Source organism: Callorhinus ursinus, unplaced genomic scaffold, assembly GCF_003265705.2.
Source record: "Callorhinus ursinus isolate GAN/ISIS: 27379988/994484 unplaced genomic scaffold, GSC_fseal_2.0 scaffold20, whole genome shotgun sequence".
Taxonomy (NCBI): Eukaryota; Metazoa; Chordata; class Mammalia; order Carnivora; family Otariidae; genus Callorhinus; species Callorhinus ursinus.
The window spans coordinates 28,646,326-28,660,612 of NW_027397082.1; the positions used below are offsets into that span (position 1 = coordinate 28,646,326).

Sequence of the window (14,287 nt, forward strand, 5' to 3'; positions counted from 1 at the left end):
ACTTCCGCTTTTTGCTATCTCCTGGAGGCTGTCCTTGGCTCCCACAAGCTGCCCACAGCCCCTTCCATGCGGCCCCCTCCATAGGCAGTGTGCAATATGGCAGCTTGTTCTTCAAGGCCACCAGGAGAGTGAGAGCAAGTTTTCTAGCAAGACTGAGTCTTACATAACATGATATAATAATCATGAGATTCACGTCCTATCACCTGTGCCCTACTCTGGTTAGTAGCAAGTCGCAGGTCCCACCCACATTCAAGGGGAGGGATTATATACAGTCAAGAACAACAGGAGGCACGGGTGGCTCAGCTGGTTGAGCGTCTGCCTTCAGCTCAGGTCATGATCTCGGGGTCCTGGGATCGAGCCCCACATCGGGCTCCTTGCTCAGCGGGGAGTCTGCTTCTTCTTCTCCCTCTGCCCCACCTCCTCCCACTTGTGCATGCTCTCTCTCTCTCTCTCTCTCTCTCTCTCTCTGTCAAATAAATAAATAAATAAATCTTTAAAAAACAAAGAACAACAGGATACGGGATAGGAGTGCCTTAGAGTCTGCCCACTGTAAGAATTCCCGGTGCCCTGAAATACCGCCTGGCCCCTAGTAGGCACTCAGTAAGTGTTGGTAGTTGAATGAATTAATGTTGCAGATATTACTTCTTTGAACCATGTATTGCTAATTTTTTTTGCAAGTCTATGGTTTATCATTTGGCTTTATTTATTACATCTTGTGATATGTAGAAATGTTAAATTTTAATTTAGACAAATCAACCAAAATTTCCTCTGCGTTTGTTATATTACATCTGGGTTTGTACATTTACGTCTCAGGGAGTCCTTCTTCTATCTAGATATCAGATAAATATTTGCCTATATTTTCACCTAGATTTTTAATGATTTTTTTTTTTTTGCATTTAACACTGACCTATCTAGAAGGTTAAGAACTAGAGGGAGGGTTGTAACATGATATAGTGAGTAATCCTTTTATCTCCACCAATCTCTGCTACCTTATTTAGTTATATTGAATTATTATGGACTTGCTGCTGGGCTCTCTATTCTGGTTCATTTATTTGTCATTCTCTTCTTGCCTTAATTACACACTTAAAAAATAATAGCATTGAAGAAAAAATTTTATAAAAATAAAAATTATAGCATTGCTAGTCAGAAATGCCAAAGAAGTTACTATCAGACTCATTTGGTGTTATAAGTAGGACATGGTCTAAACTGTGGTAACAGAGAGACTCCAAAACATGGAGGCTCAAATAAAACAGAAGCTTTTTGGTATTTTGTGTCATGGTGTAGAGGTCTGTGAAGTCCAGAGCTGGAGAGGCAGCCCTTCTCCACCGTCATGTGGGGACCCAGGCTCCTTCTACCCTGTAGGTCTGCCAGCCCCCAGGGAGCCGTCCTGGTCGCTGTGCGTGAAGCTGTCTCACCCCTACAACCATGCTCGTCTATGGGAAAGGGGGTGGTGGAAGTCCTAGGAAAGTGCCTTTGCCTTTGAGCTCATGAACTAGAAATGGTGCATCACTTTTTCCTCCATCCCTTTTATTTAGACTAACTCTACCACAAGAGAAGCCACATCTACCTTCAAGAGAAGCTAGGAAATATGGTATCAAACTGGGTGGACATGGGTTTGGCTAAATTTGGGGAGGATCTCTTAATAAAAAGAGGAAGAAAGGGTACCAAGAACAACTAATGGTCTTTGCCTCAGTCCAGCATTCATAGTTACAAATAATCATATTTAACAGGAAAGTAATGATCATTTTTGTCAAGTGAAAAATCAACCTTTGGGTATGAAAATAAAATATAAATATATCCTGATTTTTGGTTTTAGATGGCCAATAACCTATGTGCCAGGTAACATTCCATGCCAATCTTGAATGCCAAGAGGAAGTCACTGGACAGCAAACCTCTTCCAGGATCAGAACTGGGCTATTGGAGTAACCCGAGAAAGAAGAAAAAATAACTGAAGCCATGGAAAAAGGAACTAGAGTTCGGTCTACCTCTCCTCCCGATGGAGGCTGGGGCTGGATGATCGTGGCTGGCTGTTTCCTTGTTACCATCTGCACCCGGGCAGTCACCAGGTAGGTGGGATTCTCTTCTTCATTGATTGAGATGATCTGGCTTGTCTTTTCTTCTAAGTCGGCTTCATTCTATTTCTGAACCTGTCATTGTGAAAATAATCTGTGTGTGTGCATGGTGTGTGCGTGTGTGTGTGTGTGTGTGTGTGTGTGTGTGTGTGTGTGTTTCCTTTGTTTGGATGTCTCTTTCTTTGCCAGGAATGGGATTTTCTGACACTTGCAAGTCCTGGATAGTGGTGTCTTTTGTAGTATCTGGCACAGAAACCTGGAGCATTAGGGCATTTTTAGACTAAATGTTATGGCTGTTTCAGCCATTTGTTTTCATAAGCAGCTCATCCCAGAAAAGAAAAATACATAAGGTCCAAACAATCCATGAAAACCTCTTGACTCACCGGATACTGAGCCGTTGGAAGCTTCAAACCTAGAATTTAAATTCTTCTGCTTCATTTTACACTTGGCCGTGGTGCTGGAGGCTAAGTTCTAGGTTGAAGGAAAGTAACAGTAGAAGTACATGCTTCTCTCATTCTCACTTGTTCATTTCTCCTCTCTTTCTTTTATCCAAGGGTGTAGTGTTGAATATGCTTAAGTTACACCTGTATATGTTGGGACTCATTCATCTCATCTTTATATTTGGAATAAGTGCGTGCTTGAGATCTGCCTGTGCTGGCTCTTTCTTGTGCATGTGCTTTCATTCAAGTAGAACTCCTTGTTGCTCTTTTCTGACAATGCACCTTCAGCAGTGAAACAAAGTAATTTGCCCTAAAAGTTTTATTTGATGACATCCTTAATAAAAGCATCGGTGTTTCCCCCCATAACAATATATAATGCAGGAAAGAAGTAGGATATTTGTTTTTACTACAATAAAGGTTGGTTGATTATGTATCATTTAAAAAATTATAGAGTCATTTAAAATGATGTGATTGGTATTGAGTTTGAATTTTCTTCCATCTATATCATGGATCTTGTGTTCTGAGTGTGCGGAGTCTGAGAGTTAAAAAGGAATCTCTTGGTTTTTACATGTGGAAGCTTCCATCATTTCCATGATGGGAAAGTTCTGGAAGTGAGTTCAGCGCTTTATAAGGAGGGCTCAGGTCGATATCTTTCGGGTAGTGGAGTCTTCATGACGCCATTTAGGCAGAAGAGGCTTATTTACCCCCATGTCATAGATTAGGACCTTGGTGTTCAGAAAGGTTAAGTGGCTTACCTACAGTTTTGGTCTGCTGGGACAGAACTGGACTGGATTTCTAGTCTTTTTTTTTTTTTAACTTCTTATCTTGTGTATTTGCCATTGTATGTGCACACATAATCCATCGACTCCTTCCAGCACAAACCAGGTGTTTTCCTATCCTTCGATTTCTCATACGCGCACCATACTTCTGCCTGATCTTCCATATGTGTGTGTATATCCACACCCATGTCCCTTCTTGGTGCCTTTGCATTTCGAGAAGTGACTTTGCTTCAATATTCACCTTCGTTCTGCTCCAAGATGTAGGCACTTTGAGGAAGCTCCGTGGTCAGTTCCTTGCCCCCTCAAACACTCTGCACCTTCTCCTCTCGAACAGCATAGTCTTACCAGACATAGGTTTTTTAAAATTGCCTTGATGATGGCATCTTTGTCTTAAGGTAAGCTACTTCCTAATCTCCATAGGGTTGTCACGTCCAGTAATGAGAAGTCATGGTGCCGGGGGGCAGTTGCTTCTAAATTCTTCTTACAGAGGCTCTCTACTCTCCCTGTCCTGTTGCTAACTAGTCATGAGAGTGGTCACTCTCAATTCATGTACAGACAACTACACATTAAGGCTGGGAGATATGTGGATTCTTTGAGTGTTGTCCTCTGGAACTATGGAAATAACTTGGGGTAGCTGTCTGTAGAAAACTGAGGACTTACAGCAAAGACACTAATTTATTGATGTTCTTTAATGCTCGTTTAGCATCTTGTGCAGCTTGTCTTGTTTGGCAGGACACTGAATCTCAGTTTTTTCTCAGTCACAGTGGATTTGCCAGTGGAACCCGTGACTATCACCAAGGGCTGAAAGTCTTGCATTTTTTTTTAGGTTGTACCCTTAAGTTTTCAACTTCAATTTAATAGAAATCAGGCTCACTAATATATAACTATACATTCGCTGAGGACAAGGCTCTATCTAGGCGCTTTCAAAAACACAAAGATGTTGGAACACCACCCCATAGACTCAGGCACAAATAACTGAAATACAAATCAAAATGTGCTAAATATACTTCAGGTAAAAACAGAGTGTAAAATAACACTGGTGAGAGAGGGGTTCACTCTGATGGGCAGTTCAGGGCAGGCTTTCTAGAGAAGTTGTCCCTGGAGTGAAGTCTTGAAGAATGGGTAGCATTTGGGCAGGAAGAAATGACAAGAGAAAGAGGTTTCCCGCTGCATCAGGTCCATGCACTTCATCTGCTACTCACTTTGTGATCACAGTGGGCAGCCCCTGTTCCTGACCTGCTACAGGTGTAGCTGGAAACCAGGAGAGGGTTGCGGCTGGTGGTGAAGACCTATTAAAAGACGTTAATGGGAGAGGCTGAGAGGGGCATAGCTCAGCAGAATTAAGCTGGGAGGAGAAAAGTGTGAAGACACAGCCAGCATTGGAACTCAATGTCATGAACACACAGCAGCCAAGAGGACTGGCGATCGGGCCAAGGAAAGCAACCGCAAGGGTGATTTGTCAATGCAGAGGATCAGTGCCTGTTATGCATTTAAGTCTTTTTTGTTTCCTATTTAAACTGTATACTTAAAAATTAAACCATACGGGGCGGGGGGGAGGGAGGAACCTAGGTCGCTCAGCTGATTAAGCATCTGCCTTTGGCGCAGGTCATGATCTCGGGGTCCAGGGAATAAGGCTCTGAGCTCAGCGGGGAGTCTCCTTGTCCCTCTCCCTCCCCCTCTGCTCATCCCCTGGCTCGCTCTCTCTCCCTCTTTCTAAAATCAATGAATAAACCTTTTTTCTTAAAGATTTTATTCATTCATTTGACAGAGACAAAGCAAGAGAGGGAACACAAGCAGGGGGAGTGGCAGAGGGAGAAGCAGGCTTCCCGCTGCGCAGGGAGCCCACAGCGGGGCTCGATCCCAGGACCCCGGGATCGTGACCTGAGCCGAAGGCAGATGCTTAACGACTGAGCCACCCAGGTGCTCTAAAGCTTAAAAAAAAATTAAACTATACATCCAGATGGTAAAAATTTGAATACAGAGATGCATAAAATAGTCTTTTTCTCCTCACTTCCTGAATGCCAGTTTCACTGCCCAAAGTTAACCTTGTTAATAGTTTCTTCAGTCCTGCCCCCCCAAAAGTTTTAAGGACTTATATCCATATATAAAGCATATTCTTTTCATATTATACATACTGTTTTGAACTATGTTTTGCTTAATAATATCTCTTGGAAATTTTCCGTATCAGCACATACAGTTCTACCTCACTGAAAAATAACTGCTTAAAATTCCATCACAAGGATGTGAGCATAATTTATTTAACACATTTTTATTGAAGGACTTTTGTATCATTCCCTGGTTTTTGCTTTACGAACAATGCTACCGTCATGACCCAGGCTACTTTAAAATGATATTTCAGCTCTTGCCTTATAACTGATGATGCTGCCTTACATGTGAAATTTACATAGAGCTTAAATTGTCCAGGCTATTAAAGCTGTCCTTCTTATTTCTTTTCTCTCTCTGTTCGTTAATGTGTGTTGATTACTTATTTTTTTTCTTCAAGATATCTTATTAGCAAACACATTCTCTATTTTAAGAATCATGTTTCAAAAAAAAAAGAATCATGTTTCATTGTGAAATTATATGACATTCTATTTGTAAACTGACAGCTTGAGTTGGAGTTGACTTGAAAAGCAATAGTTGATTTAAATGTTCAAAGAAAGCCTCCAGCTATAAGACCTATTATTTGCAATAGATTTCTTCAGTCCTGTGGGATTGGGGAACTCTTTTAACAACAGCTGAATTCCTGTTAGTAATAGCTAATGTTAGCTGAGTCCTTGCTCTGTGCTGGTTAATATTGTTCCAAGCACTCTTCATTCATTAAATCATTTAGTCCTTGGAAAAACACAGAGAGGTCGAATAATGTGCCAAAGTCACATGGTTTTCCTGAAGCCAACATTGCACTGTATGTTAACTAACTAAAATTTAAATAAAAATCAGAAGAAAACTGTACAAATAATACACATTGGCTTTAATAAGAAAAATTAAAGAGCTGCAAAAACAAAAAATAAAACAAGTCACATGGTGAGTGAGTAGTAATTCTTTTAACTATTAGGCTACACTGTCCAGTGGATCACTTCCTGCATTGATGTAGTGGACAACTTCATCCATCAGAGGAAAGTCTTGACCAAATACCAGATGTTGTCAGCATCCAGCTCTTCAGAAGCCAAAGAAGAATTTTATAGCAGAGTGGCAAGGTGGAGACAGTAGGCATGTTGGCCCCTTGAGAGAAAGTGTCTTTGAGAATGTTATTTCATACCAGATGACACTTGGGTGATATTTTGTGGGGTTTTTTTAAGATTTTATTTATTTATTTGAGAGAGAGAGTGATGGAGAGAGAAAGCACAAGCTGGGGAAGGGGCGGAGGGCGAGGGAGGAGCAAACTCCCCACTGAACAGAGAGTGGGACTCCATCCCAGGACCCTGAGATCATGACCTGAGCTGAAGACAGACGCTTAACCAACTGAGCCATCCAGGCGCCCCAATATTTTGTTCCTCATTCTTAGGAATAGAGCCTATCAACCCCTGAAGGATGTTAGGAGTTGTTTGCTACTGCAGCCTGATTTAATGCATGGCTGATCCAGTTATGTTTATCAAACTGCTTATTTCATAGATGGGGAAGCATTATCAAAATTCTCAGTTACTCAGTGTGAGGATCAAGATCAGGACCCAGCTTTCCTGACATGTCAGATGCACAAATTTTCCAAAGGACAATAAAAATTATTTCTGGAATGAAAAGCCCATGTGCTCCCGGTAACATTTGTTTTCTTTAAGGCCGCACCTATGTTTAGAAGCCATAAATCATGAACCTTTACCATTTGAAAAGTACTTTCCCTTTTGAGAACAAATAAGAAGTTACACAGTATTCTTCCCGTATTTTATGAAAGTCACGGTGCTTCAGACATGTTTGTGGTCACTAAATTTTACCTCTGGCAAGCCAGCTGACATGTTTAGATAAGAATCTCGGGTGTTATTTTTGAATTTTATTTACCTAACATTTGACTGATAGGACTAGTCAAGTCAGTTAAGAAAACCCTCAAGCAGAAAACAAAACAGCAATAAAACAAGATAACAAAAAAACCACAAGAGACAAACATAGTCACACAAATATTAAATCCCTCAGAATGATTTAGTGATGAGAAGAGACTCTGATTTACAATCCCAAAGTGTCATCATCATCTGGGACCCTTTCTTCTTAGGCTGCTTCTTCTCCAGCTTCTGCATTTCCCTCCTACTAATTCGTCATACGAACTCAGATTCTTCACATCTCTACTCTACCTTTTCTACCTGCACCTTCCTGGGTAGCCACCATCCAGTCTTCCTCCTCTCTTTCCCTCTTTTATGTCCCTGAAGTTGCTACTCAACCTTTTTTACTTCCTCAGCTTCCAGTCACTTCTTTACCAGTGCCAATCCTTCCTTCCTTCTTTCTTTCCTTCCTTCAATACCTCAAAACTTGAACAATATTTAATGAGTGCCCAGTACATGAAAGGGGGTGTACTGGGTATTTGGGATTAAGTGCAAGACAAGACAGACATGGCCTTTGCTGTCACAGAGCAGCAGTCTAGTGGAGAATGCAAACACATGCCAAGGGGACTGCTATATGCCTGTCATGTGGTAAGTGCCTCGCATGTCGTGTAAACATTTAAAAGAGGCATCAAACCCAGACTCAGGTAGTCAGGGAAGCCTTCCTGGAGGAGTTGACTGTTATCTTGAGACTAAAAGAATGAGGGAGGCTGAGAGAGCATCCTAGAAAAGAAGACAAATCTTGATGCTCAGAGGTGTGAAAGGGTACGGGTGGTGTGTTGAGAGTCATGGGAAGCATTCAACCTGACTGAAGTGAGTAATGCATAGCGGTGGGGGGCCAGGGAAGACACTAAGAAGGGCCAGCTCATGCAGGGTCTCAGAAGTCGTGTTAAAAAGTTTGAAGCATCAGAATATATTTCGTGTTCCAGTAACTCTGACCATTGAGTGTAAAATGTACCCAAGGCAGCCATGTGGGTTCAGGGAGAATAGTTGGGAGGGTTTGGGCTGCAGTCCAGGAGAGAGGTATTGGCATGAATTATGAATGATAAGGGGAATGCAGAGATGTGGAGGCATTTGAGAGATATGTATAAAGTAGAATAAGTAAAACTTGACCATAGAGTAGATTCTCAGCCAGGCTGGTTTTGGTTTCCAACGGACATTTGTCAATGTTTGGAGGCATTTGGGGTAGAGGCCAGGGATGCCACTAAACGCTATATGATGCACGGGGCAATGACTAAAATGTCAACAGTACTTGCACTGAGACGCCTGGGCTAAGGATGACTTAACAATTTTGATAACGAGGCTATATCCAAGAGGCACCTGAGTGGCTCAGTCAGTTGAGCTTCCAGCTCTTGATTTTGGCTCAGATCATGATCTCAGGGTGTGGGATCGAGCCCTGCATTGGGCTCTACACTCAGCAGAGTCTGCTTGGGTTTCTGTCTCCTTCCCTCTGCCTATCCCTCCTGCCCCCCCTCACGCACACGCTCTCTCTCTCTCGCTCGCTCTCTAGGTAAATAAATAAAATCTTTTTTAAAAAATGAGGCTATATCCAAGAAGTTATTATTCCCTTTAATTGAAGTCCTTATGGTTAGGAGAAAATAATAGACTTTTTAGTGCTGGTCAAGCAATCTTTAAGATGTTAAGAAACATGGGGAGCCTGGGTGGCTGTCAGTTAAGTATCTGACTCTTGATTTTGGCTCAGGTCATGATCTCAGGGTCATGAAAATGAGCCCCACATAGGGCTCCGTGCTCAGTGGGGGGTCTGCTTGAGATTCTCTCCCTCCACCCCACCCCCTCAGATGCCCTCTCTCTCTCAGATAAATACATCTTTTACAAAAAAGATTTTACGAAACATCACAGAGTTTTTTGTTGCTGTTGCACTGAATTAAACCTAGATTGAGGCTGTTGCAGTTAATTCATGCTTTTAAAAAAGCTCTGCAATATTTTAATTAAATTGAAATGCAAATAATCAGCCCAGTAATTTATGTCACTATTCCCCATATCATTGCCCATGACTGTGTTGCAGTGCTCCAAACTCTGATAGAATGATTCATCTAGCATCAGATCCACTGCAGCATGTTGTCTGGCTTCTTAAATCAGTGGATGCAGAAGGGCTTCTTTTTATACCCCATGACAGATATCACCTACGGTACTCAGGGCGGGGAATGAGAACAGGGCTGTGGTGAACACAGAGGTGCGCCTCTCAGACAGCCTCAGCAGCAGCGTGTCCATCAGCAGACCACCTGCGGCTGTCAGTCCCCGCAGGCTCCCCCTCACCCATGGGAGGGCCACCTCTCCCGAGAGTACGCCTTTCCAGGGACACCCACGTACCGGGTTGGATCGAGGGAGATGCACAGAGCCTCCGGGATTGGGGAGGATTTGTCAGTCCTGCATCACAACTTAGCCTCTCCCTCTGCCTCATCCGGCTTCCATCCGCTCCTTCCACAAGTGTGGGCTACTCTGTACTCTGTGCATCAGACTCCAGTCCAGTGTTTGCTAGGACTTAGTACTTAGCACCCCATACTGCCCCCTTTCCCTTTCCCATCCCCAGGACCCGCAACATAACTGCAGGGCCCAGTGCAAAATGAAAATGCAGATCCCTTTGTTCAAAAGGTAAGAAAATAGTGCTGTTAAAAGTGCTGAAGTAGAGGGGCGCCTAGGTGGCTCAGTCGTTAAGGATCTGCCTTCAGCTCAGGTCATGATCCGAGGGTCCTGGGATTGAGCCCCACATCGAGCTCCCAGCTCAGCAGGAAACGTGCTTCTGCCTCTCCCACTCCCCCTGCTTGTGTTCCTGTTCTCGTTGTGTGTCTCTATCAAATAAATAAATAAAATCTTTAAAAAAAAAAAAAAAGTGCTGGGTGCCTGGGTGGCTCAGTTGGTTAAGCGACTGCCTTCGGCTCAGGTCATGATCCCAGAGTCCTGGGATCAAGTCCCATGTCGGGCTCCCTGCTCAGCGGGGAGTCTGCTTCTCCCTCTGACTCTACCCCCTCTTGGGCTCTCTCCCTCACTCTCTCTCTTTCGCAAATAAATAAATAAAATCTTTAAAAAAAAAAGGAAAACATTTTAAAAAATAAAAATAAAAATAAAAAAAAAAGTGCTGAAGTAGAAAGTTTTTCCTTTCTTCATTGGTCTCCCTCAATTTTTCATGGAGTTCTTAATTTGCTATTCAAAGTTGTTCTTAGGAAAGAAAAATGGAAATATTAATTCGCTAGCATGAATTTACCATTCAGCTTTATATCCTGCCATACTATTTTTGAACGCAAATGTGAGTATTTAACTCCTGTGTGGAATCTCTGGAGCTCGTGCCTGCATATGTAGTTCATTTTCACCAGAATAGGGGGAACCCTGCACAAAAAACTCTACTGATTTTATTTCACTTCTTGATGCAAGTACTTTCTACCCCCCCCCAATTTTTATTTAAATTCTAGTTAGTTAATATGCAGTGCAATGTTGGTTTCAGGAGTAAAACTCAGTGATTCATCACTTACATACAACACCCCGTGCTCATCACAAGTGCCCTCCTTTTGGGGGGGGGGAAGAAGCAATTTTATTTTAATTTCATGCTTGAAATTCACGTATGTACATTAAGTACTATGTAAACTTGAATTTAGGATAGCATTATTTGACTTGAGCAATATCATTACCTCATCTAAGTTTACTTGGAGAAATACAACTTGGCCATTCTGCTTTAAAATGTCAAAAAGCTGCCAAATTAGAATAGGGCACTTAGAAATTTTAAATTGACTCGCCCGTACACATTTGTAATTTACTGTTGGGTTAGCTGTTATACTTAGGTAAAACATGGTATCAACAAGGTATTTTCTTAGAGCACCATTGCCTTCTTTCTGTATTTGAAGCAAGTTTTGGTTTGAAAAAAGCATGGCCTCTCTACCCCCACACTGACTCAGTGACAGATGTAACTTTCCCTATGCTCACTCTGAGTCTCACCAAACTCCCACACATTGTGAGTCTACCAGAGTTTGTGTCTCTAATAGTACATGTGTCGATGGAAAGGCAAAGAATCGCAAACAACACACATTGTGTATCTCTTCTGGTCGTGTGCATGCCCCATTGTTCCTTTGGACTTTGCTTATAAACACAAATTCAAAGATAAAATTGTTAGGAATTTTAAGACCACGACAGCTGAAATTCTGTACTTCTAAGTACCAGATTCTGTGCAAATGCAGAGGATGCACACTGGGAAAGCTGGACCTGCCTGACACAGTTGTCCTGGTTATACCTGATTCTCTTCCTTCTTCTTTTTCTCCATCACCCACCTTCATATCCAGCAGCAACTGGAGAGGGGAGGAAGAGTGAAATAACAGGTTACCGTGGGCGGCTGAAGCGTGATGAGTTAGACTGTGGTCCTCCCCAAAGAGACTGATGACCTCCTATCTCATCCCCATCAAGGCCTGATTCACCCTTGCTGTCACCGAGTACTGAAACCTCCTGCCCTGAGTTAGGAAACTTGCTGATCTGTATGACATTCATTTCAAGTTGTATAGTGGTATAGACTCTCACTCCTGAATTGCTTATGTCTTTTTTCCCTAAGAAATGAACAATTTTTCCACATAAAGTTTCTCTGTCTCTGTATGTCTGTCTCTCTCTCTAGAGTGATCATTTATAATCTCACCATTCACATATAATGACAGAGTACTTTTGGTTTATATGCTTTGGCCTTTTTCTATTTATATGAACTATGTTTTTTTAATCAAAATAAGCCTTATTATATAAACTGCTTTGTAACTTACTTTTTTACTTAACATTGTATTATGAATTTATTCTCAAATCAATACATATCAAATCATCCTTTCTAACACTTAAAATATTTCATTTTATTGATAAGTCAAATTTATTTAGCCAGTCCCTTATTGATGGGCAAATAGGTTCGTTAGGATATTTGGCTATTATAAATAGTTCTCCAGCATACATCCTTTTATGTGTGTCTATTATTGCTATTATTATCATCATTTGATTATTACCTTTTGTTAAAACCTAGAACTGAAATTGCTGGGTGATGTATAACTCTTCATTGTCAAATTTTAACTTGTATAACAACCTCTTAGAAGTTACAGCTGTTAGTAAAATATTAAGATAAATGAGAACCCATGTTTTTGACCTGCCATCATTTCCATAAAACCTTTCCTACAGCAGTGATCCTCATATCCACTTGGCTTCAGAAGCCCTTCCAGTGCATGAACATTGGTTTTATCCTTTAGATGGCCCAACAGCTTCTGACTTCCCACTTACTATGGTCTGACAATGTACCACTGAAAACCAGTTAAAGTCTACGGAGATTCAAACAGCTGACCCAGAATTTGAAGCTGTGGTTTAGATCCATGTTCATTCATTTTTTTTTTTTTGTATAAAATGCTTGCATTGTATTTTTCAGATGTATTTCAATTTTTTTTGTGGAGTTCCAGACATACTTCACTCAAGATTATGCACAAACGGCTTGGATCCATTCCATTGTAGATTGTGTGACCATGCTCTGTGGTGAGTATCACTTACCAGGGATAGACTCGTTACTCTTGAACTGTACATGACAATGACCTTCCACTGCTTTTGCTCACCAATTTTTTTTTCTGAGTAGGAAGGCTTTGCTAAAAATTGGCTAAGACTATTGCTTCTCGGCCTTTTGGCTAAGATCAAGTATAAAAATTGGCTAAGACTATATAAAAAGAAAAGACCGATCCTACTTTTAGCCAAACCCAACCAGACATGCTCTTGGAATTAATGGTCTTGGCTGATGGCAGATGGAACAGGTAGTTAATACTCCCAAAAAGACACATACTATTTGGTTCTCCCATAATGAGCTAGGGTGTTGGGCATCACAGGACTCCTCCTGATTTGGGAAGCAGTTAACCCTACAGTACGTGCTTGGCTTCCCTGTTCTAAATGCTATGGTCCCCTCATTCTCCAGTCATGTAAACAGTCATTGGACAGCACTGTGAGCCATTTCTATGCAGTCTCCCTAAACGAGTGCCAACAATATGTGCATCACATCTCAAGGCTTGTTTTCATTCTGTTCACTTCCCAAACATTCAAAATTTGGCTCATGGATTTCATTTTTCATGCATAAACCTTCATTCTTCGGGAAGTATGAGGGGAGGTAGGATGGTGCCGTCCTGAGAGAAGCGCACTCACCATGGCTATAATTTCATTCAGGAAACCCCAAGGGTACAAATAGGGTGTATAGAGTAGTCTCAAAACTAATGGACTCTCTCAATCCCCCTATATAGTAGAGGAAAACTAACCTTGAGATTTTTCTTTTTGGAACATTTTAAACCAGTTATTATATTAATATCTTAGAGAGTTTCTGAGATTGGGATCAAGTTGAAATGATCTATTTGCAGTCTAGGCCCATTTAATCATTTCATTTAGATGAGTCCTTAGTATCAAAAAAAAACACTGTTATCTCTTCAGGCCATGTCTTGGTGGCAAAAGGGAAATACTATATTATTCAATAACTAATAAATAAATCAACTGATTCATACTTATTTTTTAGAAAAAACGTACATACTCAGGAATCCGTTGAATTGCACTGAAATGTATTTCCTTTGTTGGGAGGAGTTTGAGAGCAAGTCTGGGACTAAAAGCAGGTTTCATGAGAAGGCTAAGTTGACTCTGGCTACTGATAACACTGGAAGGTCTTAAGGGATCAAAAAATAATATCTTTGTGTTTTCTAGTCTTTTTCTTTTTTAATCAGTTAGACAGTCACTTTGTTTTCAGGGTCACATTATTAGTCACAGCCTTTGTATGAACATGCCAAGTGGGTGAGCCATGTTTATCCTTTTCAGGGGACACAGGTGACTCATTTCCCTCACTGTTATCTTTTGGAGAATATTTATAATCCCCAGAAGAGGAATAAATGCCCTTCGGTGACCAACATGATCACAGTGACTGTGTGATAAAGCAGGGTCATGTTAGATGTAGCATTTTTAAATTCAAGGACTTGAGGCCATGTGAGGAG

General features: G+C 41.4%; 1 protein-coding gene across 13 annotated transcripts in view; it reads left to right on the forward strand.

Annotated features, from left to right (window-relative positions):
• SLC16A12 (solute carrier family 16 member 12) overlaps positions 1-14,287 on the forward strand; it is a 75,577-nt gene that overhangs the window by 48,483 nt on the left and 12,807 nt on the right. For all 13 annotated transcript variants that reach the window (XM_073904461.1, XM_025880479.2, XM_073904467.1 and 10 more), the window contains 2 exons: positions 1,817-2,066; positions 12,706-12,809. In XM_073904461.1, the coding sequence (XP_073760562.1) occupies positions 1,957-2,066; positions 12,706-12,809 (214 nt within the window). In that variant the 5' untranslated portion in view covers positions 1,817-1,956. The remainder of the gene's footprint in view (positions 1-1,816; positions 2,067-12,705; positions 12,810-14,287) is intronic.